The sequence below is a fragment of the Ovis aries genome, chromosome 2 (assembly GCF_016772045.2).
Source record: "Ovis aries strain OAR_USU_Benz2616 breed Rambouillet chromosome 2, ARS-UI_Ramb_v3.0, whole genome shotgun sequence".
NCBI lineage: Eukaryota > Metazoa > Chordata > Mammalia > Artiodactyla > Bovidae > Ovis > Ovis aries.
In genome coordinates, this window is record NC_056055.1 from 87,935,546 (window position 1) to 87,962,617 (window position 27,072).

The 27,072-nt window shown below is 44.6% G+C and overlaps 1 protein-coding gene across 5 annotated transcripts in view; it reads left to right on the top strand.

Moving 5' to 3' along the window:
* The window catches only part of ACER2 (alkaline ceramidase 2), a 53,675-nt gene that overhangs the window by 12,064 nt on the left and 14,539 nt on the right, over nt 1–27,072 (top strand). Inside the window, exons 3-7 of one of the 5 annotated variants that reach the window (XM_042243473.1) lie at nt 258–399; nt 8,241–8,378; nt 12,627–12,764; nt 17,325–17,482; nt 17,755–21,836. In XM_042243473.1, the coding sequence (XP_042099407.1) occupies nt 258–399; nt 8,241–8,378; nt 12,627–12,764; nt 17,325–17,482; nt 17,755–17,882 (704 nt within the window). In that variant the 3' untranslated portion in view covers nt 17,883–21,836. Of the gene's footprint in view, nt 1–257; nt 400–8,240; nt 8,379–12,626; nt 12,765–17,324; nt 21,837–22,753; nt 23,121–27,072 lie in introns of those variants that run through there. The other 4 variants (XM_027964569.2, XM_027964568.3, XM_042243474.1 and 1 more) reach the window with 4 other exon arrangements.

The window sequence follows — 27,072 nt, forward strand, 5'->3', positions numbered from 1 at the left end:
GACACACTGTACTTGTGCAGTTATTAAAGTTCTGATATGCTGGTGTTTGGGCCCTGCTTCAAATCCTCTTTCTAGACATGAAGTCTGTATGCCTGGATAGTGTAGGTTTCTTCCTTCAGTTTCTTTTCTCAGAGAGAGAGAGAGTGATTTGGTCATTTCGGTATTCGTTTATGAAAAGGCTGTCTTTAATCAGTGTGTTGAATTTGTGAGTCTGTTCTTCTCTGTGATCTTTTTTTATTGGCTGTAATTGATTCTAGGAATTGGATCCGTCTACTTCCATGCAACCCTTAGTTTCCTGGGTCAGATGCTAGATGAACTTGCAATCCTTTGGGTCCTGATGTGTGCTTTGGCCATGTGGTTCCCCAGAAGGTATCTACCGAAGATCTTTCGCAATGACAGGTAAGCTTGTACTAGATTTTTGCATTTATTATGCAGTACCGCATATGACAATGTATACATTAACAAATATCATACCCTACTGAGTCTAACCTAGTGATGAGCTTTATCAAATATTTAATATCCACTGATTACACTGTCAGAGAAAAAAATTCTGCCAGGTAAAAGAGGTAATTTTAATATACTCAGGGAAAGAATTTATCTAATGTTCATTAGGAACACAAAGTCAAATATCTCCATTATTGGTACTGGCAAAATTAGAAGATTCAGTGGGGGAGAAAAGACTGAATGGTTGTTCAAAGACCTTTGATTTCCTGCTAGCACATCTTCTTGGGTGCGACCGAGCTCCACTACTTTTATATATTTACAGTAGAATGCACTCTGAGGAATTGGTTCTTGAGCTGTAGATACTGTAGTGTTCAAATTGTGTCAGTTTGCTTCTGTTGAGAGCTACACACCAACACACACACATATACATACACATTCAAGCCGAAAACCCAGAATTTTAGGAAGAGATGCCTTTTAATATCCATTGTGTTATGCTTATATGGTTATTTATCCAGTAAATAGTTTATGGACACTTACAATGAAGTTTTCTAGGTGCTAGAATTTAACAGTAAACAAAACAGCAAGGTCTCCGCCCTAAGTGAGCTTATATTGGAGAGATTATGAATCAATAAACAAATAATATAATGTTAGGATGTGAAAGTGCTATGATGAAAAATGAAGCTGGTAAGGGGGTCATGGTGACTTGGAGTGCCGACTTAGAGTTTGGTCAGGGAAGGTCCTTTCTGAGGCACTCTTGTTAATATCTGAAGTAACAGAAGACATCAACATCATAAAGATGAGAAATGCTCCTAGAAACATATGACCCATACATTTCTCTGTACACACTGTTTTGTTAACATATATACAGATAAATGGGCTTCCCAGTTGGTGCTAGTGTAAAGAATCCACCTGCCATCATTGGCAGGAGACACAGAAGATGCAGGTTTGATCTCTGAGTCAGGAAGATCCCTTGGAGGAGGAAATGGTAACCCACTTCAGTATCCTTGCCTGGAGAATACCATGGACAGAGGAGGCTGGTGGGCTGTAGTTCATGGGGTCGCAAAGAGACAGACACAACTGAGCTTGCATGCATGCTATATGGATAAATAATCTAAAAATATGGATTCAATCAAGTAAGCTGTGTGTTCCCATGGAGGAGAAATAAAAGAGTTCATTGTAGTTTTCCTGGTACCCTGAGTGGGACTAGGAGTGATGCCGCCATTAGAGATGCAGGCTGTTCTCTATGGATGGAGGTGGAAGAACATCCATGAAACATGCTGGCTTCAAAAAGCACATTATAGAACTGTGTGTGTGACACCCTCATTTTAGAATGAATGGAGACTCTTTTTGACTGTATGTCTTCAGATGTGCACAAACGTGTCTGGAAGGTAAGGAGCTGCCACCATTGGGCTATTCTTAGGAATGGGATGAAGCCTCTTTTTGACTGTATGTCTTCAGATATGCACAAACGTGTCTGGAAGGTACGGAGCTGCTGCTGCTGCTAAGTCACTTCAGTCGTGTCTGACTCTGTGCGACCCCATAGACGGCAGCCCACCAGGCTCCCCCGTCCCTGGGATTCTCCAGGCAAGAACACTGGAGTGGGTTGCCATTTCCTTCTCCAATGCATGAAAGTGAAAAGTGAAAGTGAAGTCGCTCAGTCATGTCCGACCCTCAGCAACCCCATGGACTGCAGCCTTCCAGGCTCCTCCTTCCATGGGATTTTCCAGGCAAGAGTACTGGAGTGGGGTGCCATTGCCTTCTCCACTACCACTGGGCTATTCTTAGGAATGGGATGAAGCCTCTTTTTGACTGTATGTCTTCAGATATGCACAAACATGTCGGGAAGGTAAGGAGCTGCTACCATTGGGCTATTCTTAGGAATGCGAGTGGACAGAGAACTTTCACTTTTACCTTTAATCTGTACTGTTTTACAATTTTTTTTTTTTTACAAAGTGCACGTGTTAATTTTTAATCCTAAAAAATATGTTATTAAATGAGGTAGGAAAAAAACACACTTTATTCATTCATACATTCATTGGCTGCACTGTGTGGCTTGCCGGACCTTAGTTCCCTGACGAGGGATTGAATCTGGCACCCAGCAGTGAAAGTGCTGAGTCCTATCCACCGGACCATCAGGACATTCCCAAGAAAACATACTTTAAATGGATTAGCTGTACAATCTTCACCCTGGGCAGCAGGATTTGAATTAAATAGTATTATCTTTAAACACTATTGAGCAAACAGAAGTATCTTCAAGTGGAAAGGAAGCTGTTCCTGGTCTTAGATGAAACATGGTCTCCCTGGTGCAGAAACCTTCTCCTGAATGCAGGACGTGTACTTTAGAAATCAGAGATTGCCTAGGCCAGCCTGCTGTGTTTCAGTTGTGTTTCTTGTTTCCTTGTTCAGCTTCAGGAGAGACTGGGGTGATCAGAAAGCTGCCGGCGGAGGGGAAACGTGGAGGTGCATGCTGCTCGGCAGGGGCACGAGGTGGCTTGACCAGCGGGGATGTTCTGCCTCCGCCTGAGCAACACACCCCTGACCTTTTGGCTTTTCCTGTTGTTTCCAAAGATGCCTACCAGTTACTTACTTCCATGCTTTCCGGGAGCATGCTTTCATTGTATTGAGAGCTAAGGAACTACTTTGTTCTTAGATCTGAGTGTACAAGCCCTGAGATCAGCGTGAGAAGATGACAAAATGGGAATAAAGGTTTTGTTGTTTCTGGTGCTCTGGAGACCTGGGTTTGAAATTCCGCTGGACAGTGTTTAATGTGTTCATAATAGAGAATCTTGTTCTTTTCTTGTTTCTTTATGGGAGCAAGAGAGAAGAAAATGGGGCAATGCTGTGGTAACAGAAACTTACCAACTTTAGTAATGAAACACATTGTGAGGCAGGGCGGTCTGACCGCTGGGGACTTTTCCATTGGCTGCACTGAGCTGCCTCTCTCAGGGGAAGATGTGGACCCCCTGTCTTCAGTTTGGGGAGAGTCTGTGGAGGCACTGAGAACCCTCTGTGTCTATATCCCTGGCTTTGCAAACCACCTGGGTTTGATTCCTAGATTCCCTGTTAAAAAAAAACAAACAAACGTATAACTTGTTTTGACTCTTGAGGTTTCTGTTCGCTCATCTGTAGAACTGAATGACTAATCGTGTTCACCGCAGGCTTCTTGTTAGATGATCCTGCAAAGCAGTTCATAGAGCACTGAGACCATGGTGAGCACTCAGTCAGCTCTCATTCTCAACAATGGCACATGGGGAATGCTGCCCAGTATTTGAGGTGTGCATGCTAATTGGAGGACAAAAATGAACACTGATCATTTTCATGAGCAAAGGAAGAAAAGGTGAATGTTATAGGAGAGGTAGCTCACTGTAAATAAGGATTTCAGCTGTGTCTGTGGACCTTCAATTTGCCAGTGGTGTGGAGAGCAAGAAGGCAAGAAGGCCAGACTGTTTAGCGTGGACTTCACCTCGTGATGTAGGAACAGGCAGCATCTCTGGTGTGGAATGGCATGCCAGACCAGAGATCTCAGGGCAACACCAGGAATTCTGCAGGCTGGGGATTGAGTGAACTTATATGATAGTAACCATTTATCTCTCCCCAACCACCCCACCTTTTTTTTTTTCTTTTTCTCGTCTAGACTTTGCTGGAATATTTCTAAAAACCTCTAAGGGGACTTCCTTGGTGGTCCAGTGGTTACGACTCCACTCCCAATCCAGGGGGCACAGGTTCAATCCCTGGTTGGGGAACTAGATCCCACATGCTACATGGTGTGACCAAATGAAATAAAATAAAATAAAATAACTTAGTAGTGGTTCCAGTGTGAAATTTCTGGAGAAGAGAGGGGATTGTGTGTTGGCTAAGTGACTTTGGATCAGTCAGATCTAGATTTGAATAACAATCCACTTTTTCTTCTGCACTCTGATACCTTATTTTGCTCATCTATAAAGAAGAGATAGTAAAAGTATCTAACTCAGGGGTTAGAAACATATAAAATCATATGAAGTATATAGCGTAGTGTCTGTTATAGAGTAAACACTCACTAAGTGCTAGCAGTAATTATGAATGGCTAATACAGATACGTGTTTTGAAGATAAAGAATATGCAGAACAGCAGGGGAATGTAAATAGGAATTGTTGTTATTTAGTCACCAAGTCATGTCTGACTCTCTTTGCAACCCCATGGACTGTAGCACGGCAGTCAGTCCTCCCTGTCCTTCACTGTCTCCTGGAGTTTGCCCAAGTTCACATCCATTGAATTGGTGATGCCATCCAACCATCTCATCCTCTGCCACCCTCTTCTCCTGCCCTCAATCTTTTCCAGCATCAGGGTCTTTTCCAATGAGTTGATGCTTCGCATCAGGTGGCCAAAGTATTGGAGCTTCACCTTCAGCTGAATAGGAATAGGAATAGGCATAGTAAATAGAAATAATCGGTGGGATTTTCTAAAAAGGGCTGTCTTTCATTTTGCCTAGAATGTCTGAAGAATTGTTGGGATATGCACTCAGCTGTTGCTGGTTATTAATAATTTGACATTTCCGTTTTGAGAAAAAAGCAAACTGTTGTAGGCTAATTGTATCCATTTTCTAAAGAATTTATCCTGCTGTGGTCCTAAATCTAGCAATAGTCCTCACCTTACGATCCAGTTTATTTTTTGAATCCTGAATAGCAGGGTTGCAGGCTGGGATCTGCTTGTCCTGCTCTCTCTGCTGGGTGACTTGAGCTCATCTCAGACCCTCTGGGCCATATCAACTCCGTACTTAGGAAATGACAGGGCTGGACCTTCCAGGACCAAATGCTGGAATCCTGTGACTGTCAGAGGCTTGTTCTAAACAAGTTATGTTTTAGTTGTTGTTTAGTTGCTAAATTGTGTCCAACTCTTTTGTGATTCCCATAGAATGTAGCCCTCCAGACTTCTCTGTCCAAGGGATTTCCCAGGTGAGAATTCTGGAGTAGGTTGCCATTTCCTTCTCCAGAGGATCTTCCTGACCCAGGAATCGAACCCAGGTCTCTTACACAGAAGGTGGATTCTTTACTGCTGAGCCACCAGGGAAGCCCATTTTAGCCTTAAAGGGGAGTTTAAAGCCGTGAATCTTGTCCAGGATTGTATCTATCCCATGCCGGCCATCTGGGGAGTTTGTGGACATGTTTTTGGTGGTCACAGTAATGGAAAGTTTTATTATCCATAAATTCCATTTAACTTCAGAGGAGTAAAATGGGCATTACCAAATGTTTGATATGAAAAAAGGGGCTAACAGGGTTAAAAACCATCTCTTTAAAGGGAAGCTAATGATAACAATAGTAACGGCTTTATTATAATAATATTATGATGATGATATTGGGTTGCTAGATTTGGGTTTGGGGAATACAGGAAGAAGGTGTGTTAAGGGTTCGCCAACCTTGTGTTCAGTTTGAGCTGATCATGAGTTGCAAAGTTGAAAACAGGACCAGAGGCAACAGTTGGGGGTATTTAGAGAATACCCCGTGGGGCGCCTTGCCTCCTGGGTTTTCCCAGCTCTCTCTGTCCTCAGGGCCTCTGGTGACTGTTGGCTTCTGCTGGTTGCAGAACCATGCATTCACAAGGTGTCTTCGTTGGCTGAGCCGCCTTCCAGAAGCGCATTCCTCCACACCCTCTGGGGAGCGGTAGGGAGGTGTCTGCCCATGTTCCTCTTAGAGAAAGCATGTTTCATCAAGCTCACTGCCTTTGAAATCTTTGGCAAGACTACAGAGAGCCTTTCTGATTGCAGCATCAGCTCAGTTGACTTTTCCCTGAGTATGACATTTTCAACAATAATATTATTTAAAATAACATTTATTCTCAAATCATGGTCATGAAAACAGAAATAATGGATTTTATTAGAACACACCATTGTATCAGGCACTGTGTTGAGTGCCTTAATGCTTATAAGGACACTACAGGGCAGGTGTCTTGATTTTCATACGGAAAACCTGAGGCTTGGGGAGTTTTAGTGACTTGCCAAAAATCCCATGGGCTGCTGAGGGATGGAGGCAGAATGTGAACATACATGGGTCTCACTGGACACGTGTGCTGTGACTCACCCTGTTGTTCTGTGTCTGGGTCCTAAACCTTCAGACACAGCGAGGTGGTACGGTTTGAAAGTATCTGATTATGTGTTTGCTGTGGTTGTTATTTAGTTGCTCAGTTGCGTCTGACTCTTTGTGATCCCATGGGCTGTAGCCCTATAGGCTCCTTAATCCATGGGATTTCCCAGGCAAGAATACCAGAGTGGGTGCCATTTCCTTCACCAGGGGATCTTCCCGACCTAGGAATCAAACCCACTCTCCCGCCTTGCAGGCAGATTCTTTACCACTGAGCCACCAGGGAAGCTCATAGTTATGTGTTTATCTAATCTAAATGACCAAAAAGCCTTGACATATCATGGAACCTCAAGTCCAGTGATTGAGTTACTGGGAGGTCCCCAGGGGCCAGGCACACGGTGGGGACCTGGGGCTGTGTGACGCTACTGTACGCGGGCCAAGCTGCAGACTTCTCTAGTAGCTGATGTATGCCGGGGCCAAGGCTGGGAGAAAAACACAATTCTCCTGAGGATTTGCTGCTTGGATCCTTTCCCATGTACATATATTTTCCCGCTGGTCAAAGTTCAGGGCTACAATTCCTGTTCATTCCAGTCAGAAAGTTGGCAGCTTGATCGATGATTTCCTGAGCCTTGATGATAAATGGTTTTCCTCTTTATGAGATACACTTGTATTTTGAAAGTTTCCATGCACTTTGGTTTCTTTCTAATGGAATTTCATTCAAATTAGTTTCCTAACGGTGATGCTTTCCAGGGCTCCTGGCCAAAGTAAATGGTGCTAATGAGGAATAACAGAAACTTCAGGAAAGTCATGTGCCCCTAAGTTTCAGTCATGGATATGGGCCTTTGAGATCCTCTAGTCTAGACTAGATAGGAAATTTATAGATAAGGAAGCAGAGTCCCAGGGAGAAGGAAAGCAGCGTGTCCAGGGTCACGTCGCCACTTCTAGCTCTTTCCACTGAAAGTACCTTCACTGAAGGGCTGTTATCAGTTATTTTTGATTCCAAAGGATAGTATCAATTATTTTTCTAACACTTTTCATGTCTGAAACTTCACACAAAATTCCAGTGCATAAGAGGCTGTAGATTGTCAGTCAATACAGATACCAGGATTTTAGACTTGTGTGCTAGACACATGGGGCATTTTTTTCTTCTTTTAATCTAAGATGCTTTGTGGTTTGTAAATGATCTGTTTTTTTAATACATGTTCACCTTGTAGAAGAGGGCTGGGCAGACCGCATTTTTGGCCACATGGGTGACTTGCGTGTTCTTCGCAGATTAAGTGTTCTTGTTGCACGGTCATGCCCATTTGCTTACTTATTGTCTACAGTGGTGGGGTTGAGTAGCTGTGGCAGAGAACCTATGACCTGCGAAACCTAAAATATTCACTATCTGACCCTTTGCAGTAAGAATTTGCCCAGACATGCTGTAAGACACCTAGGGGAAAAAAATACAGAAAAGTACTGCTAAAAATAATCAAGTATTCACAGCTTAGCCTTAAAGGCTCAGGTTGATTATAATTTAACCGTTTTCATAGCTAACTATTTTGAAAATTTCTGATTGTTTCCTAAGGATGAATTCCTAGAGAAACTGAGCCAGTGTGGGAGAATGGTTTGCAGGCTCCTGGCACTTTGTGTGGAATGTCTTTTGAGCTTGCCCTCCCAGCATCAGTGCCTGTACTCTGCCAACGTCCAGCAAACAAACACGGCCCCCTTTTTAATGGATTTGGTTTGCTTTCACCCATATAGGGGCAGGTTCAAGGTGGTGGTCTGTGTCCTGTCTGCAGTTACAACGTGCCTGGCGTTTGTCAAGCCCGCCATCAACAACATCTCTCTGATGACCCTGGGGGTTCCCTGCATGGCGCTACTCATTGCTGAGCTAAGGAGGTGGGTAGCAGTCTCCCTCCCTGGCCCTCAGGCTGTCCTTGGGATAGGAACAAACCAGCTCTTGGTTCTTTTACTGCCTTTGAAGAGGAGTTACTCCTCACAAAGAGCTGTCCCTGACTTGTGGATTAGGATCAAGTTGGGTGGTTTGGTTCAAAATAGTAATCTCGTTTTCAGAAAGGAAGGCAGAGTATAAGCAATATATTCTAATGATCCAAAAACTAGCTTAGGAGGAACATCTCAGGGCCTGGTGAGTCCCTAGACCAAGCTGCCTGGAGTCAACTCTGCAGAAATGAGAATGTTGTTGTGTTGTTTAGCCACTAGGTCACCCCCAAGGACTATAGCCCACCCTACTCCTCTGTCCATGGGATTTCCCGGTAAGAATACTGGAGTGGGTTGCCATTTCCTTCTCCATGGGCATCTTCGTAATTCAGGGATCGAACCCATGTTTCCTGCTTTGGCAGGTGGATTCTTTCCCACTGAGCCACCAGGGAAGCCCAAAAAGGAGAATAGATGTGTTCATATGACAGAGTAATAAGAAAAGCAAAGTCCTAAAGAAGCTATTGCCTTTATACACAGAAGGAAAAAAAAAGAATGTCTGTATACAAAGCAGCATTGCTGCTTCCCCTGAGGCTTAGTTTCTTTCTTACAACCTATCAAGTAAAGCCTTTTACTGTTTGCATAAACATTTTCTTGTGTCAAGTCAAGTTCAGGTTGATACCCAGACACATTATTGGGTTGGCCAAAAAGTTCGTTTGGGTTTTTCTGAAAAGTAGTTTAGCTCTTGTGTGTGTTTATGACTGTCTTATTTAGCCCCAACTAAAACACATCTAAATCACTACCCATATTGTAATACTCTTTGAAAATGCCTTTTCTCTGTACCACTTTTAGTAATCCACTCTAATTCATGGCTTATTGTCATGGACACAGATGGTCTTAATTGAAGTTTTGTATTTATCCCCCTTTGTGAGAGTTTCTCTGTGTAGTATATAATCAGCTTTCTCTCACTCTGTTTTGAGTGGAGATATGTATATGTTTTCTACCATTGCTTTGCCTCTGGGGGTTGTTTTGATTATCAGCAATACCAGGCAAGGTCAGAAGTGGTTGGTGAAGGGTGATATAAACTTGAGGCCGGCAGTGGGAGGACTGTCCTGTCTTGTCTTGTTGGCTTTGAGTACCCTTCATGGACCTGGGAAGGAAGAGACCCATTGCAGAATACTAACAGAGCTTAAAGCTCTTTGGAAAACCATTACATTGCTGGTAAAGATATCTGAATGGATTTGTGATAGTCCAGTGATGCTGGCTAATATTAGGCCTGAAGTCAATAGAATGTTCTCCACTTAGCTATGTTTCTTGAGAATTCATTGCAATCTAGTTTTTATTTTAACTCCTGAGTTTCATATATTTTAATCTATACTTTTGTTCAAAACTGGCTAAAGAAAGGGAAACTTTTAAATTCACGTTAGCTAAACAAGAGCAAATCAAGGGGCAGATTTTATAGAATAAATAAATTCTCCTTTACAATTGTGATCTTTAAGCAGGGAAACATTTTCCTTTAATACTCTAATCTTTTTAAGTAATTGCAAAGGAAATAATTTCTATTCTATGCTTGAAATTTTTTACCCCTGAAAAGCCAGTCATCGTTACAGTTAACTAGTCTTCATCATTACCTCAAAAACTTGCAGCATTGTGGAAGTGTTCCTCCTTCTATCTCTAGGATCTACCTTTCTACTTACTGATTATCCCCTCCCTTCTCCTGTTCTCATTTTACTCCTGTAAATTGTCTACGTGTCATCCCTCTCTCTCCAGAGGATCCTTCCCATTAGTCTGTTGAATCTCTCCCACTGTCTCTACCACCCAGCCTAGCCTCTATTACAATCTGTCTCCAGCCACCACCCTTAATCTCTCATCTGTCACAGCCATGCTTATTTAAAAGGTGTCTCCATCTGTTTCCTCTCATTTATTCTTCAAGCTACTCTAACCTGGCTTCTGTGCCCTCTTTGATACCCAACCCCCTCTCGGTTGTACATCCACTGATCACGTTTTAGTCCTCCTGAATCTCACTTGTTTTCCCAGCTCTCTGTACAATTCACCCCCTCAACCTTGGTACTTTCTTTCTTGTGATTCCTATGACACCACATTCTCCTTTTTTTTTCTTAACCAGTTCTGCAGCAGCTCCTCTTCATCCCTTCATGAGAGCGCCTTCTTTTCTATGCACCTGTCCATGCTGCTGCTGCTGCTAAGTCACTTCAGTCGTGTCTGACTCTATGCAACCCCACAGATGGCAGCCCACTAGGCTCCTCCATCCCCGGGATTCTCCAGGCAAGAACACTGGAGTGGGTTGCCATTTCCTTCTCCAATCCATGAAAGTGAAAAGTGAAAGTGAAGTCGCTCAGTTGTGTCTGACCCTCAGTGACCCCATGGACTGCACCCTTCCAGGCTCCTCCATCCATGGGATTTTCCAGGCAAGAGTACTGGAGTGGATTCCATTGCCTTCTCTGACCTTTCCATGCAGGGAACCCGTAAGATACACCCTCACCTCTGCTTTTCTCTCCCTACACTTTCCCCTCAAACTTCTCATCTACTCCATGCCTTTAATTCCTGTTCATATGCTGAAGAGGAAGAGAAAATGGAAATTGTTCATCTCTGTTTTAGCCAGTAAACCAGAAAGCAGTCACTAATGTTGTGGGGCTCTATCAATTTTTTCATAAATCTTTTCAAGGGCTTCATATAACCCCCCAACTGACAGGGCTTTTCAGGTTGTTTTTTAACAGGTCTTTCTGAGCCTGCTGCCCATCCCATATTCACTGATGTTTTTGCCCATGTTTCCATCAGACAGCTGGGAAAGGTACCAGGAAGTCAGACTTTAGACACCATTAACTTGTTCAGCAAACATGAACAGATAACATCTGGTATGACCCATGAAGGGTCATATTTATGTTAGACAGGGACTCCTGCGAGTGAACAAGCAGGACTGACCGGGGTGCAGGCCTTTGAGGGACAGAGACCTCAGAGGAGGGGTGGAAGGACCCTCAGCCACCGACTGCCTCTGGGCATTTCTCCCCAAGAAAAGAAGTCACCCTCTTTGTGAGCAATTTGGTAATAAGGAAGGAAAATGGCTGCTGAAGTTCCCCCTCGAGCTGTTGGGGTTTGTTCAGAAACCCTTTGCCCCAGGGTGTGGAAGAGCTCATTCTTTCTTTCAGGAGTACCAAGAGCCTCCCTGAGCCTGACACCGTCCCAGGTTGGGGAGACAGGCTGGAGATACATAAATGAAGCACAGAGGGTCTCGGCGAGGCTGTCATTGCTACAGAGAGAAATAGAGGGAAGAAGGTGATGGGGGCTTGGGGGTCACTTAGGAGGTGGAGATAAGCGGTGTGACTGTTAGGAACAGTGCTCAGCAAAGGGCTCACTGAGGGACATTTGAACAAAAACTGGGAGGTGGTGAGCCCGTGGCTATCTGGGAATAGCATTCCAGGAGACAGAACAGCCAGTGCTAAGGCTTGAGCAGCGTGCCTGGGGTTTTGGAGGAATGGCAAAGATTGCTGGGGGGTTTGATGAGCAGAGGCAACATGGGGCAGGTAGGGAGGAGCGGGTGGAGCACAGAGGGAGGCCAGCGCACTGGGCCTCCTGCCTGTGAGCACTTTGGCTTTCCCTCTGGGAAAAGGGAAGATGTGGGAGGCTTTTGGGCAGGGCGTTGAGAGGTGACTCTAGGAACAGGGGCAGATGAAGGTGATTGCCATAACTCAGGGGACTTGGACCCAGGCAGTGGTGACGGAAAGAGATTGGATTTGAAATATATATCCCCGAGCTGATGAATTAGATGTAGGGTATGTGAGAAAGAGAACAATGACTCCAGAATTCTTGGCCTGAGGTCCTGAAAGCACCCTTCCCCAAGGGGGCAGGGAGGAGAACAGATATTGAACAGAAGAAAGGATCAGGAGTTCTTTGTAGACATGTGAAATTTAGATCAACACAGACCATTGGGTGGACGTGTCATAATCTGATGTGTGGTTTGCATGTCTGGAGTTAAGAAGAGGCCTGGGTGAAGAGTGTGGCTTTGTGAACCATCAGGGTGTATATAGTGTTTATATCCTTGAGCCTGTGTGATGGGGCATTGAGTGGGAACCCTGGTGCCAAGGGGCCAGGGAGGGTTAGGGTTAGGGGCTGGGGAGGTGTGAGGAGGCAGAGAAGTGACAAGTGAGTTAGAAGGAGACCAGGATGGACACGAGCTGTTCTCTGCGTCTCCGGCAGGTGTGACAACGTGCGTGTTTTAAAGCTGGGCCTCTTTTCCGGCCTCTGGTGGACCCTCGCCCTCTTCTGCTGGATCACTGACCGGGCCTTCTGTGAGCTGCTGTCATCTGTCCACTTCCCCTACCTGCACTGTGTGTGGTGAGCCGCGTCGTCGGGGGCAGGGGGTGGCGAGGCAGGGTCTACGCTCTCTGTCATCACTCTGCTCTCCTGCAGGGCACACGAGTGTGCACAGGAGATGGAGCAGAGCCTGGGGGCCCCTCTCTTCACAGAGACTATCGGACGTCTCAGGGAGCAGGCTTAGCCGGACCAGGCAGACCTAATTGTCTCTGCTTCATGTCTGTGCTGTCTCTTACCTCTTGCTCCATTATCAAAGCAGAAAGGAGCTTGGAAATCGAAGCTGTAACCTGAGCTCTAGCTAGGTCTGCAGGGTAGGGGAATGTGGGGAAGGCTGGGGACAGATGTGACGTGGGGACAGGACAGTCCCAAATGGGAACCAAGCACACCTGAGCCTGAGTGACCAGCCTGGGCCTCACAGGTCACCTGGGGACAGTCTCACCCATTCATTTGACAGGTGGAGACACAAGTCCAGAGAAATAAAAGTGAATTGTTAAGGATCGCCCAGCTGGTTACATAAAACCAGCCCAGGAGCTTAATCATGGGGAACATGATCAAGCATCTATAGTTTAGAAGGCTCAGGCTGCACTGTTAGGTTAAGAAAAAGGTTACAAAACAGCATGCAGAATCCTGTCCTCAGAAAGCAGAGGAGGAGTGGTTTTCTTCCTGGGAACTGCGTCAACTCCAAACCTAGCATCATCTTTCCCTCTCTGTCCTCCAGGATTTCTGATCATGAGATATCAAGGGACAAGAGAATTCTTTAGAGTGCTCCTTGTAAGTTGAGAGCACCCAGGGAGGAATTCTAGTGGTAAGGAGTTGTTAAAACTTGTTAGATCCAGATTTGGAAGAAGGCTGACCTCTATCAGGAGATACCTAAGATTATTCGATTTGAAAGAATTCTCTTGAATTCCCTGGGGTGTTTGAACTTGTGTATTATCTACCATGAGACCTAAGCTGCTCTCAGGTTAAGACTTGGGGACTTCTAGATTTTTTCGCTGAAGGCAAAGCAAAGCAGCTCATGCTGGGGATTCCAGTCTTAGGGTCCATTGCCTGATATTTCTTAGGTTCAACCTCGACTCACATTAGTGAATTTATATACACTTCGTACATCTGAGATATAATTTACAGATTATTAAATGCACAGATTTTGTGTAGTCTGGTAAGTTTTGATAAATGTATCCACCTGTGTAGAGAGGCTCTCATTCAAAATATAGTACTTTCTTTAAAAAATTTTTATTTTGTCTTTTGGCTGCTCCACATGCAGCATGTGGGGTCTTAGTTGCCTGTCTAGGGACTGAACCTGTGTCCCCTGCAGTGGAAGCTTGGTCTTAACCTGTGGACCGCCAGGGAAGCCCCTGGTGTGTTTTAAATTGATCCAAGTTCCTTTATCACAGAGTGATTTAAGTAAAATTCAAAAAGTAGAGTGTAGTAACTTTGGTTCAACCTTAATTTGTTTCTAAATTTGGTGTACTTTGAGTTTTTTTTCCCCCCCAAAGTTGAACAGTTTTCTGGGATTTCCCTGATGGTCCAGTGGTTAAGATTTCTAGCTTCCACTGCGGGGGGGGGGGGGGGGGGCGCAGGTTCGATCTCTATTTGGGGAGCTAAGAACTCAAATGCTGTGTAGAGTGGCCAAAAGACAAACCAGAGTTGAACCTCTTTTTTTTTGTTTTTTTTTTTGTTTTTTGTTTTGTATCAGTTATAGTGATATATTTATTTACTACAACAAATTTAAACAACAGGGAAGTATAGAAAGAAAGGCTTTTACAATTCTAATTCTGTCCAAAGAGAGAGAACAATTGTTAACAACCTAAAGTATATCCTTCCAGATGTTTAGTTCTCTAATTCTACTTTTAAAAGCAAAAATAGCTTCAACCTGTACATGATGCCTGGAAAATCCCATGGGCGGCAGAGCCTGGTAGGCTGCAGTCCATGGGGTCGCTAAGAGTCGGACACGACTGAGCGACTTCCCTTTCACTTTTCACTTTCATGCATTGGAGAAGGAAATGGCAACCCACTCCAGTACTCTTGCCTGGAGAATCCCAGGGATGGGGGAGCCTGGTTGGCTCCATCTATGGGATTGCACAGAGTCGGACACGACTGAAGCGACTTAGCAGCAGCAGCAGGGATGATGCAAGCTGGTTCTTCTTTTGCTGTTCAAATCATGGACAACTCTCCTTACCAATGTAATTATATTATTTTCATCAGTTTGCGTGTCCAGTTAATGCCTCGCAACATGGGTAATGCTATGTAATTCATTTAACCAACTTCTCTGTTAATGGATATTAAGGTTATTTCTAACTTTTCACTTTTATAAACAATTGGTAATGAATATCTGTATTTGTTCATATGCCTGAATGTTCCCTTAGGTTATAATATGTTGCCAAACCCAGAGATACCAACTGACACAATTTTACTAAAATCTGTAAGATAATAAAAGTGTATCTGTAAGATACACTTTCACATATCCTGGATGTTAATAACTTTAAAAAGTATTTGTTAACCTGATTGAAAAGATTTTATTTTTATCTTTTAAAAAGTTAGTATTTTGTTGGGCATCTTTCAAATATCAATTTACTGTATCATTCCTCTTTTGAAATGTGCCTTTTAAATTTCTTTATCATCTCTGTGGAGTGTTTGTATTTAAAAATTTATATCCAGCCCCTACTTCCCGACACATAGTAGAGAGTCATTACTGTTAAATACCTCTGTGCCATTTATTATGCACATTTGTAACATTTTCAAAAGTATAGAGAATAATACGTGGAGCCCCCAGGGAGGCAACAGTTAGCTTCAGTATTATCTCATCCTGGCCACCCTCACCCACTACCCACCCCACCCAGATTGTTATAAAGCAAATCCAAGACACCCTATGCAATGACTGGTTTTTAGGGCTCTTCATCAGGTAGGGATTTTAATTCTTGTCACAGGGTACACCTGTTCCCCCCACCTCCACTTTCCCGTTTATTTGCTAGTATGTTGATGCTATCTTGCTCCATACTGCTTTATCTGTTAGTATGTTGATGCTATCTTGCACCGTACTGTTTTAAACTTGCATGCTCCCACCTCTGTCAGTCTTTTCCTTTAGTTTTTTTTTTTCCCTTCTCCCTTCTATATGCATTACACTGTGGCTGTGACATCCTTTAAATGACACTGTTCTCAACCAAGCGAACTGGTAGTGCTCTTACAACCATCTTTATTCCAGGTGTGTGTGTTTCCATGTTTGGCTGTGCTGGGTCTTGGGGGGCAGGGCGTGGACTCTTCCTCGTAGTGCGTGGGTTTCTCTCTGGTTGCTGTTCGCGGGTTCTAGAGCATGGGCTCAGTAGGCGCCATGCTTGGGCTTAGTTGCCCCGTGGCATGTGAGATCTTAGTTCCCCGAGCAGGGATTGAACCTGCATCCCCTGCACTGGATGGTGGGTTCTTAGCCACTGGACCACCAGGGAAGTCTCCATGCCATGTGTTTTTAAATGAACAGGTGTCCACTACACGTGGCTGTCACAGTGATTCCCTTTAGGGTTTCAGAACTTTGTGTCATTTTAAGAAAGACCTCTTCCAAGGTTTATGAAAATATTATTTTATTTTTAAGAGAATATTATAAAAGAATATTTTTAAAAGAATATTTAAAAGAATATTTTTAAAAATATATTTTTAAAATGTATTTAAAATGTTTTTAAAATGTATTTTAAATCTTTAATTTATCTGGAGTTTTAAATTTCAGTATAAGGTGCAAAAGTTACATGCCTTTACATGGTCCCCATGATAAAGATCAATATGAAAACTTGCTACCAGCCCGGTGAAGATAATAAAGAGTTTCCTTACTAAAGTGCAAAAGCTGATGAATCAGTGTAAAATTATTTCTAATGAAGGGTGTTAGATATGTAAAGCCCATTATTAAAGTGAGAAGTGGGGAATCAGTCCCATGTGCTCAGTTATTTCCATCCTTTTAGTGCCTCTGTTTTTTAATTTTAATTAAATTTGTTTATTTATTTACATGTCAATCTCAAACCTCCAATCTATCCTTCTTCGCCACCCTCCCCAACCCTGCAACCATAAATTCATTCTCTGAGCTTGTGAATCAGTTTCTGTTTTGTGAATAAGTTCATTTGTATCCTTTTTCTCTCTTTTCTTTTTTTTTTTGGCCATGCACTGTGGCATGTGGGATCTTAGTCCCTCAACCAGGTATTGAACCCTCGTCCCCTGCAGTGGAAGTGCAAAGCCTTAACCACTGGTGCGCCCAGGAAGTCCCTATATTCTTTTCTTTTTTTCTAGATTTTGCATATAAGCGATATCATATTAGTGCTTCTGTCTTAAACCCTTGATTTCTGTGGAGCCCCAAAGGCATTGGCAAGTTTTTCCTGTTATCAGGCTGGAATACTTTAGAACATTTCAAGAGAGGCCTTGTTGGCTCAGAATGTATCAGTCGCATGCTATTCCAGGGGTGTGGGGCTCCCTCGCCCCCTCTGAGCTAGAGGAGGCTCCTGCCAGTCTTTGCATCTGGGAAAGGCGGGTTAAGCCTGCAGGGAGGCGGGGCGGCAGGCCGGCCCAGTCTCCCTGCCTGGGCCCTCACGTGTCTGTCTCCCTCGCCAGGCACATCCTCATTTGCCTCGCTGCCTACCTGGGCTGCGTGTGCTTCGCCTACTTCGATGCTGCGTCCGAGATCCCCGAGCAAGGCCCTGTCATCAAGTTCTGGCCCAGCGAGCGGTGGGCCTTCATCGGCGTCCCCTACGTGTCCCTTCTGTGCGCCAGTAAGAAATCCTCGGTGAAGATCACGTGATGGCAAGGCGGTGACTGGCCTCTCTGCCCCCTAACCTTCACCTTCCCCGCAAAGACAGCCAGGGTGGGGGTTTCGCAGAGTTGGGAGTGGGGTCTGTCTTTTTAAAATCCTATTCCCTTGGGACCTAACTAGTGTGTCTGTGGACCACCAGGACTCCACAGTGCCTGGGGGGAGAGATGCTGGCCCGGAGGTGGGAAGCAGATGGCCACGGGGCTCTGGGTGTGTGTTCTGTGACACCTCCAGGTGCAGTGCTCCTTGGGCTGCGTCCCTGTGGTGATGGCAGCGCCGTCCAGTGGGGGACCCCTTGCTGCACACGCCTTGCTTCCGGGCCCCGCCATCCTCTTGTGTTCCAGGAGCCGACCCACCCGTGACAGACACATCCTGCATCAGATGAGACCCTCTGTCCAATGGAAGAGGCCAGAACTTTTCATCCAGGGCCACTGTCCTAAATCAGCAGCAGACAAACGGAGCGCACACAGGGCTTGTGCCCCAGGAGGCTGGTTTCCGCCTGCAGTGCTCTGTAACCTGAGGTTTGCATACACGTGTGAACCCTTTTCCTGCTACCTCTGCTGAGAGGTGGAGTCTTGACTACAGATCCGGGTGAAGCTAACATGCAAAACCCTCTATGCCAAAAAACGACACTCCACTTTAAGCCATTCTGGAAGATGAGCACAATCTTAAAAGCTGACATGATTTGCCTCCCCGACCCCACCCCAGCCCAGGATCCTCAAATACAAAGAAGAATAGCTACGGTGTGAGTGTTGCGGACACAGACTCCTCCCCTCTTACTACTTGACCTCTGTGACATTCCCACAGGCCTGTGACAATCGCGGTAGGGATCCTGGTTCAAAATTTGGAGCAAATGTGAAGTTTGAGAAGTTATTCTCATTGGAAGCCTCTTGTCTGCTGTCCTGTGCTGGAAATTACTGTCAAGAATCTTGCCTCTTCTTTCTTTGATATCTACTGTGGGAATTACTCTCGGTATTCTCGCAGGATGAGGTGCTTCCTGCAGCTTCTGCAGTCATTTGACCACTTGCTAAGTGCTGGCTGTAATTGTTCACTGGCTGCTTTTGGTGCAGCAGGGCAAACCTCTTGCCCTCTGAGTTCTTCTCACCTAAAGTCATACTGGTTGCAACTCATCTCCTCTTCACTGGGCTGAATGGAAGACCCCACATGTGTCTTCAAGGTGTGAGGTGGGGATTCATGACCTCAGGGATACTCGTGTTAACTCAGGCATCTCTTGCTTTGCAACATTCCATCATGGGAGCAGGCAGACAGGTGTGTCCTTCTTGTGTGGGTAGGAAGTACGTCAATGTCCTGCGTATTTAAGAAAGGGGCCGTAGCAATTTTGGCTTGTCTGGGCACTCTTATTAGATTCTCATTAGAACTTGCACAGGATCAAAAGGTGAAAAGTCCAAGGAGCAACTGAATTTAGAAATGAATGTCTTTATTCTACTTCTGTGGTTTTCAAATGATTTTAACAGAAGAGCCCTGTTGGCAGTAAGGCATCTTTATGGAGACCTAATGTGTGAAATAAGTTGTATTCTATTAGCTTAATTTTATTTTGAGGTTAAGCTTGCAGCATTTCCTGAATAATATGAAAGGCAGTGAGATGGAAAGTAACAAATTGGTGGTTTCCAAGGTAGAAAGATTTGGTATGGAATGAGTGTCCACGTTGCTTTAGTATTGTTTAAAAATCAGTATTTGAGTTAAATACTTGTGGAAACGTTAACATATGAATATGAGACCTAGGTGGCTTGTAGAACAGTATTGGAAAACTGCTCTTTAAGTCCTTTGGGTTTCAAGACTAGAGTGTTCTTTAAAGGAGCTGTCAGACCATCCTCTTTTCAGACTGACCCACCAGGCATGGATTCTGTCCTCATCCATGCTGAAGAAGAAAAATGCTCTGAGGAGGGAGCTGGTTGTATTTTAAGCCCAGCTCTTTTAGTGGGAAAGAGTAAAGAGAAGCAGAGTGTAGGTATTGTTTTTTGTGTGTGACGTTTAGTTTCTGTCTTGAAAGTTCCTTGGTGATGGGAGCATTGTCCCAACCATCAAGGAGGGACCGTTTCTCCTGATGAAATGAAGGGCATGTTCCTTGGGAACCACCACCTCCAGCCCCAAGGCTTTCACCTGGCCCACCTGGAAGGTTCTGAATGACCTTGGAAATGGGGATGAAATGCAACTCTGCTAGAATGAGAGAAGAAAGTGCCCTAATGAACAGAGCTGTTTCTCTTCTTCTGCAAGACAAATGGCTAAGTTTCAGAAAGAATGCTTTTGTTATGGAAAACAAAATGCCCTTCTAGCCCATGTGTGAGTCCTCAGTCCAGTCCTGTCTGGCTCTTTGCCAGCCTATGGACTGCAGCCCGCCAGGCTCCTCTGTCCATGGGATTCTCCAGGTGAGGATACTGGAGTGGGTAGCCATTCCCTTCTCCATTGGATCTTCCTGACCCAGGGATCAAACCTGAGTCTCTGACGTCTCCTGCACTGGCAGGAGGGTTCTTTACCGCTAGCGCCCTTCTAGAGGCTGATTTTAATGCGACGAGGCTGAGAAAAAGACGGAATAGGGTGTATTTGAGGAATACAAGTCTTTGCTCTACGTCTGAAAAGAAATCACTATGTTTACCAGCGTGGCAGGGTAAATCAAGAGAGTAGGAATATACCAATCTTACTTTGGATTATGGCTTCATTCATATTTATATTTACATTTATATTCATAATGCTCTTATAGCACTACATGCTTTTTAAGGAAAATGGGGATATCACAGAAAAGTTGAAAGAGAAGAAAACAATCTATTTCTATGGCTCAAGGACAACCACTGTTAATATATTTTGGGATATTTCCTTCTCATCTTTTTTCCCTAATACAGTTGTAAATAGACGTCTTTTAGAGCTGACAGTTGATTTTGTACCTTGAATGGAATATAAAGGCCAGTCATATTTTTCCTGACGAGCAGGTTTGGGGATATCTGAGAGTTAGCTATATTCTTCAGTATTCATCACTGGATTGTAAGACTTACTACTGAGTCTTCCCTTTTTATTTGAGGCTAACATCAATGGGCCCTAAGAAAAAATGAATTCTGCTTTTTGATATGTTTCTGCACTTAGATGGACGAGTCATAGAAAATAGCTGTTAAATATATATAGTTCTGCAGGTTTTGATGTAAAGAGTGAATAGCTTATTTCATTCCTTGATGTGCAATCAAGAATCTTTTTCTCCCCCCTGGTAATTCAGGGAGGTGGAGATTGGACAGTTAGGAGTTAGGTCATGACAATTACTCAGCATGGCTATTAGATATTTCTTCTGGTGAGGATTTGCCTAAGATTGACACCCAGCAGGTACTGGATTTGGAATATAAAAAAAAAAAATTGATGTAACCAAGTGATCATTTAAGTAAACGATTTGTATTTTATAGTGTCTGATTTTTAGAAAATAGTTCCTGCTTTTATTATTTTAATGTAAAACCAGCACTTCAGTGACTATATTGCAGGTGTCTGGGATAAGATGCCTGCATCTGTTTGGTAGTAGGCTACATTTGGGGGGTGCGCTGTGCCTGTCCCCCCAAGAATGCCTAGAAGACATTCCTTGTGGATCAGAGATGTTCTTTTGGGAGACTAAGCATGATGGTCGTCAAGCACAGGGTTTGTAAAAATGCCATCACCTATGCTCTTTATTGGACTTCTCAGGTATGTAATAAAAACTTCTCCCTCATTCATTATGCTTATGCGAGCTGGTGCCATTCCGGAGGCTTCAGAACTGAGGGGTGAGCCTCCCCTGGCCCTTCATCCCTTGGGGCTGATGTGGAACCATCTGTCTGGGGGACAGGTGAGGGCTGAAGCTTGCCTGGACACAGCCTCTCTCATAGCTCCTTGTTCCCAAATGAACCTGGAACCCCTAATAGTCAGCTCTAGGCCTGGTTGCTGCTGATCCAGCTGGTCAAAGAGAAGTCTTGGGCTAGGTTGGGATTCTCAATGGATTTTGTAGACATCATTTTCCTACAGATTTTTAAATCGCCTCTACTTTAAAGAACTCATTGTTTGAATTGTAGCTTTCCCTATTTTTTAAACCAGTTCTGAGACGATTTTGTAACCACAATATGTAATCAGAGCAAATAGATACGTATTTTCAGGTATATACCTTGTTCTGTACTTTATATAGGGTGTGCTGTATAAGGGTAGTGGGCCCACTGGCTGTGGTAGCATTTAATCTCTGTTACACTGGGAGTAACTGAAGGCCTTTTGAAGTGGCGCTTTTGCACTTTATGCTCTTTTTGTGAACTGTGATGTCTGTGTTTGATATTAAAGCCCTAAGGGGCATTTTCTGTGAATGAATAGGTATATGTTTGTTTATTTCCAAAATGATTTCTGCAACAGCTGCCATGAGAAATACATTTAAGGGATTGTAAGGTACATTTGCTCAAACTCATTTATTAATGAACTTGGGTATCATTCTTATTAAGCATACTTAAAATGAGTATATTTAATACTAATTAAACATGCTAGTTAATTGTTGGTTTCTTCTTAGAGCTGTGAAATTAATACACTTACATGTTTCCAGTATAAAAGTACCTGCTGCTGCTGCTGCTGCTGCTGCTAAGTCACTTCAGTCATGTCCAACTCTGTGCGACTCCATAGACGGCAGCCTGCCAGGCTCCCCTGTCCCTGGGATTCTCCAGGCAAGAACACTGGAGTGGGTTGCCATTTCCTTTCTCCAATGCATGAAAGTGAAAAGTGAAAGTGAAATCACTTAGTCGTGTCCGACTCTTCTCGACCCCATGGACTGCAGCCTTCCAGGCTCTTCCATCCATGGGATTTTCCAGGCAAGAGTACTGGAGTGGGGTGCCGTTGCCTCGAAAGTATCTAGAGGCAGTTAATTGAAAGGTCTGTCATTATGTCAGGTGGATATAAAATCTCAAATGCAGAAAACATTTCATCTAAGCTGCAGTGCGTCCAGTCACTCGAAGGAAGATCATATAACAATATAAAAGAGCAAATGAATATAGCAGGAAAATTCTGTATGCCCGTTTTTCTTTATTTCCCGTGTGCATTGTTTTTAAATTAAGGGGTTCATAGGCAGTCTTGTTTATAAGAATGATGTGACTGTGAGAGGAGAAAGACTGAGTGGTCAGCAGTATCAGTAGTGCTGCCGTGGTCTTAGAGATTTTTTTCTGGCCAGGATGAGGGGATGAGGGGTGGCCACTGAGGTCTTTGCTAATCTGCTATAAGCAGTGGGTCTTCTCCCTAGGAAAATGGCCGTACAGAGAATTACTTGGGGATTCAGCTGTCTCAAGAAGCCACCCACGTAGAGAAACGTGTGACGCGCCATGAAGCCAGGAGTCACCTCCTTTCTGGTGGTGAAATCGAGGTCTCCACAGCTCAGCATTCCTGACTGCCCTCTAAGACCAACCCCAGCCCCCTTCTCCCATGAGGACTTGCCATCACGAGGGACTGGAAACTTACACCTTAAGAGTTGAACAAGTTTGAAATTTATGTCTTCCTCAAGCCTCTGGTCCTGATTTATACTTCCAGACCCTCCTTAAGATGTTATCTGGATCTGCCGCATTTTTGCACTGTGGAAATTTTTGCAGAATAAAAAAGTGTTTTAAATATGGTATTTGGGTTTTCTTCCTCTGCTCTCTCTGGAGAGGAGCTCAGCTTCCTCCTCGGGTCCCACCTTAAAGGGGCTGGCAGCCCCTTTCTCCAGTTTACAGTTACCTTTGTAAAAAATATTTTTAATTGGAAGATAATTGCTAAAGAATTATCTTTATCTCGAGTGGGCACTTTTGTCTATGGTCACCTCCAGGCCTGGTGACCCTCTGAGTATTAACTCACAAAAAGAAAAAGAATCAACCACACCTGGGTTTTTGTTGGCTTTATTGGCTTGTTTATTTCTTGTTAAAACATTTGATTCAGCTGCTTTACAACTGAGCGCAGAGACCATAGCGTTATCTTTAAGAGTGTAACATGTAGCAGTACAGTCAGTAGAGCTTACTTTTATATTATTAGGGCAGATGGTGGGAAAGTGGCTGACTAAGGGACTCGGGGCACGGCATGACAGAAAATGCTCGATGGCATCTTTGGTGACACTGGCTAGAGAAGGATGTTCACGAACAAAGAAAGCTGTAGTCACCAGGGTGGGAGGACCCGGAAGCGATTCCTGGAGTAATATTGCCATCTAGTGGCCTTTCAGGGTATTGCTGACAATGGCACGTGTGAGACCTTTCCCAATTGCTTATCATCCCAGGAGACCCAAGAGACCCGGGCTCCATCCCTGGGTGGAGAAGATGCCTTGGAGGAGGAAATGGCAACCCACTCCAGTATTCTTGCCTGGAAAATCCCATGGACAGAGGAACCTGGAGGACTACAGTCCATGAAAGTGAAAGTGAAGCCACTCAGTCGTGTCCGACTCTGTGCGACCCCATGGACTGCAGCCCACCAGGCTGCTCTGTCCATGGGATTTTCCAGGCAAGAGTACTGGAGTGGGGCGCCATTGCCCCCCCCCCCCCACACGTACTCACTATAACTGTCTCAAAGCTTCCACAAGTTATGCAACTTCTTTTGGGGCCCAAGTATGTTTCCCTGGATTTTTTTTCAAGCTTCTCTCTGCCTTCATTTCCCTTTCTTCTATAGCCCCAGAAAGTCATTCTTTACTCACTAGGTTGTTTGATCTTACCTGATTAAAAAACAATCAGCCAAATGCCTTAAATATTTCCCTATCCACAAAACCAACTTTAAGTAGCTGTGATCTGAAGGAAGTTTTTTAATCCACTGGAGTTAAATTTAACTTTCGGTATCAATAATTTCTTTTACACAAGTCAAACATCAGTACAACCCCCCAAACTTAAAGACTGAATCCAGTTTGAACCAGCTGTTTGCAAATACCTGCTATGCTAATACAGAAGTGAGCAGGGGTGAGGTGGGTGTGGGGAGTGTTGAAGAGGAAGGAGACCATTAACTCTGCTGAAATCCCTATGTGAGAGGAATTCACAGTGCTGGGGAGGCAGGTGGGGGCAGCAGGGAGGTTTGACCAGGAGGGAGTTGAGGTTTGAGAATTCTAAGTGTTAACTGATGGCCCATGAGCCACATTTAATAATGTATAATCTCAGTCTGATTAAAGTATCCTTAGGGAGTAATACTGGAGAAGGCAATGGCACCTCACTCCAGTACTCTTGCCTGGAAAATCCCATGGATGGAGCCTAGTAGGCTGCAGTCCATGGGGTCGCTGAGAGTCGGACACGACTGAGCGACTTCACTTTAACTTTTCACTTTCATGCATTGGGGAAGGAAATGGCAGCCCACTCCAGTGTTCTTGCCTGGAGAATCCCAGGGACGGGGGAGCCTGGTGGGCTGCCATCTATGAGGTCACACAGAGTCAGACACGACTGAAGCGACTTAGCATCAGCAGCAGGGAGTAATACTACCTAGAGCCAGTAGTATTTTCTTAAAGCCAGTCTTATTTGAGAGCCCATCACATAAGTTATCTTTCAGGTAAGTTGTCTTCTCACAATTATTTTGTGAGGCTATTATTCCTATTTTGAATACCATAAAACTGAGGCTCAGAAATGTATCTTGAACACAGCTGACTTAGTGGCAGAATCAAGACTTTTGACTGCAGTTCTGTTTCCATAAGTGTTTAATCTTATTTTCAAAATGGCAAAGGAGGTAAAAGGTTTTTATATAGATAGGTGAAGATTACTGGATTCAAAAGTATCCTTTTAAAATGCACGATTATACAATATAGAGTAGCAGTCTGCACGTAGTGAATCAAACTGTTGTTTAGTCATTAAGTTGTGTCTGATTGCGGCCCCATGCACTGTAGCCTCCACTGTCTATGGGATTTCCCAGGCAAGAATACTGGAGTGGGTTTCCATTTTCTTCTCCAGGGCACTTAGGGATCGAACCCATGTCCCCTGCATTGGGAGGTGTATTTTTTACTATTGAGCCACCAAGGAAGCCTCAGTAATCAGGAGTCCCCCACCATATAGCAGGCCTGGGTGATAGTGCCATCTTGTGGCCAAAGTCAGAAACTGCACTCCATCTTCACACCTTCCCAGGAATGGATGATGTTTGCACATTGGGGACTCCTTCCTCTCTGGCTCCAAGCCATCTCTTGCTCTTCACTGTAGATCTGCAAATCCAGTTCATTCCTGGTGTGGTCTACTTGGATGTCCAATAGACACGCGAAATCGTCTTACCCCAAACTTGCACCTTGTTCACCTTCTAAGTCAGGCCACTCCATTCAGTTGCCAGAAGTCCCCACTTTCCTCATTTGTCCATGTCTTACCCAAGAGTAGGTAAATCCTCTCCATCCCACTTCCCCAGTGTCTCAAATCTATCCATTTCTCTCCATCCTAGAGAGTGCTCCTCTGTGTCTTGTCAATCCATCCTCCATACAAAATACCAGAGGGGCTGGCCTGAACAACAGACACTGACTTCTCACACTTTTGGACACTGAAAAGTCCAAGGCCAAGGTACCAGGAGATTTGGTTCCTGGTAAGGACCAGCATCCTGGCTTGCAGGTGGCCACCTCCTCTTGTGGGCAGGGAGAGCGTGCTCTGGCATCTCTTCTCCATGTTATGGGGGCACCAATCCCATCATGACCTCCCCCTCATGACCTCACCTTAACCTGCACGTGTACATGCTCAATTGCTCAGTCATGTCCAATTCTTTGCAACCCTATGGATTGCAGCCCGCCAGGCTCCTCTCTCTATGGGATTCTTTAGGCAAGAATACTGGAGTGGGTTGCCATGCCCTCCTCCAGGGGATCTTCTTGACCCAGGGATCAAACCCATGTCTCCACTTGCAGGTGGATTCTTTACCCACTGAGCCTCTGGGGAAGCCCCCATCTTAACCTGATCACCTTCCAAAGGTTCCACCTCCAAATACCATCACATTGCAGGGGAAGCAGATTTGGGGGGCAGGTGTTTAGGGATCCAACATATGGATTTTGGGGGATGCAAATTTTCAGGTCACTGCAGACTGTATGAGGGAGATTTTTCTTATCTTCATTTTCTTGGTGAAGTCCTGAGGCCTGGGGTCGGAGAATGCATATCTGGTCCAAGACCACAGAGCCAGTAAGTGGCTCAGCTCTCTCCCACCCCAAACCTGGGCTCCTTCCCTCCTTCATTCTGCAGCAGAGAAGGAGGGAAGGTGTCCACTGTGCTGACTGGGGACAGCTAAGGGAGAGACATGGCTAATATGTTCCGAGCAGCTTCACCATGTACCAGGTCCTCATGGGGACATGGGTGATGGATCCCAAGGCGCTGGAGCCTAGTCTGTGATGTGGAAAGACTGGGGCTCAGAGGCTGAGCCGCTTGCCTGAGGACATGAAGCTGGTGACCAATGGAGGTGTCACAGCATCAGCTTCCAGGTCACTGTGTGTGTTCTTGCGTTTGTTCACCCCTTTCAGATTAGGTTGGGGTTTCCTGTGGCAGTGATAACAGATGACTGTGAGCTCCATGGCTCAAAGCAACAGAAATGCATTCTCTCACAGTGCAGGAGACCAGAGTCTGATTCTAGATGTCTGCAGGGGGTCCAGTAGTTAACACTCTGTGGTTCCCCTGC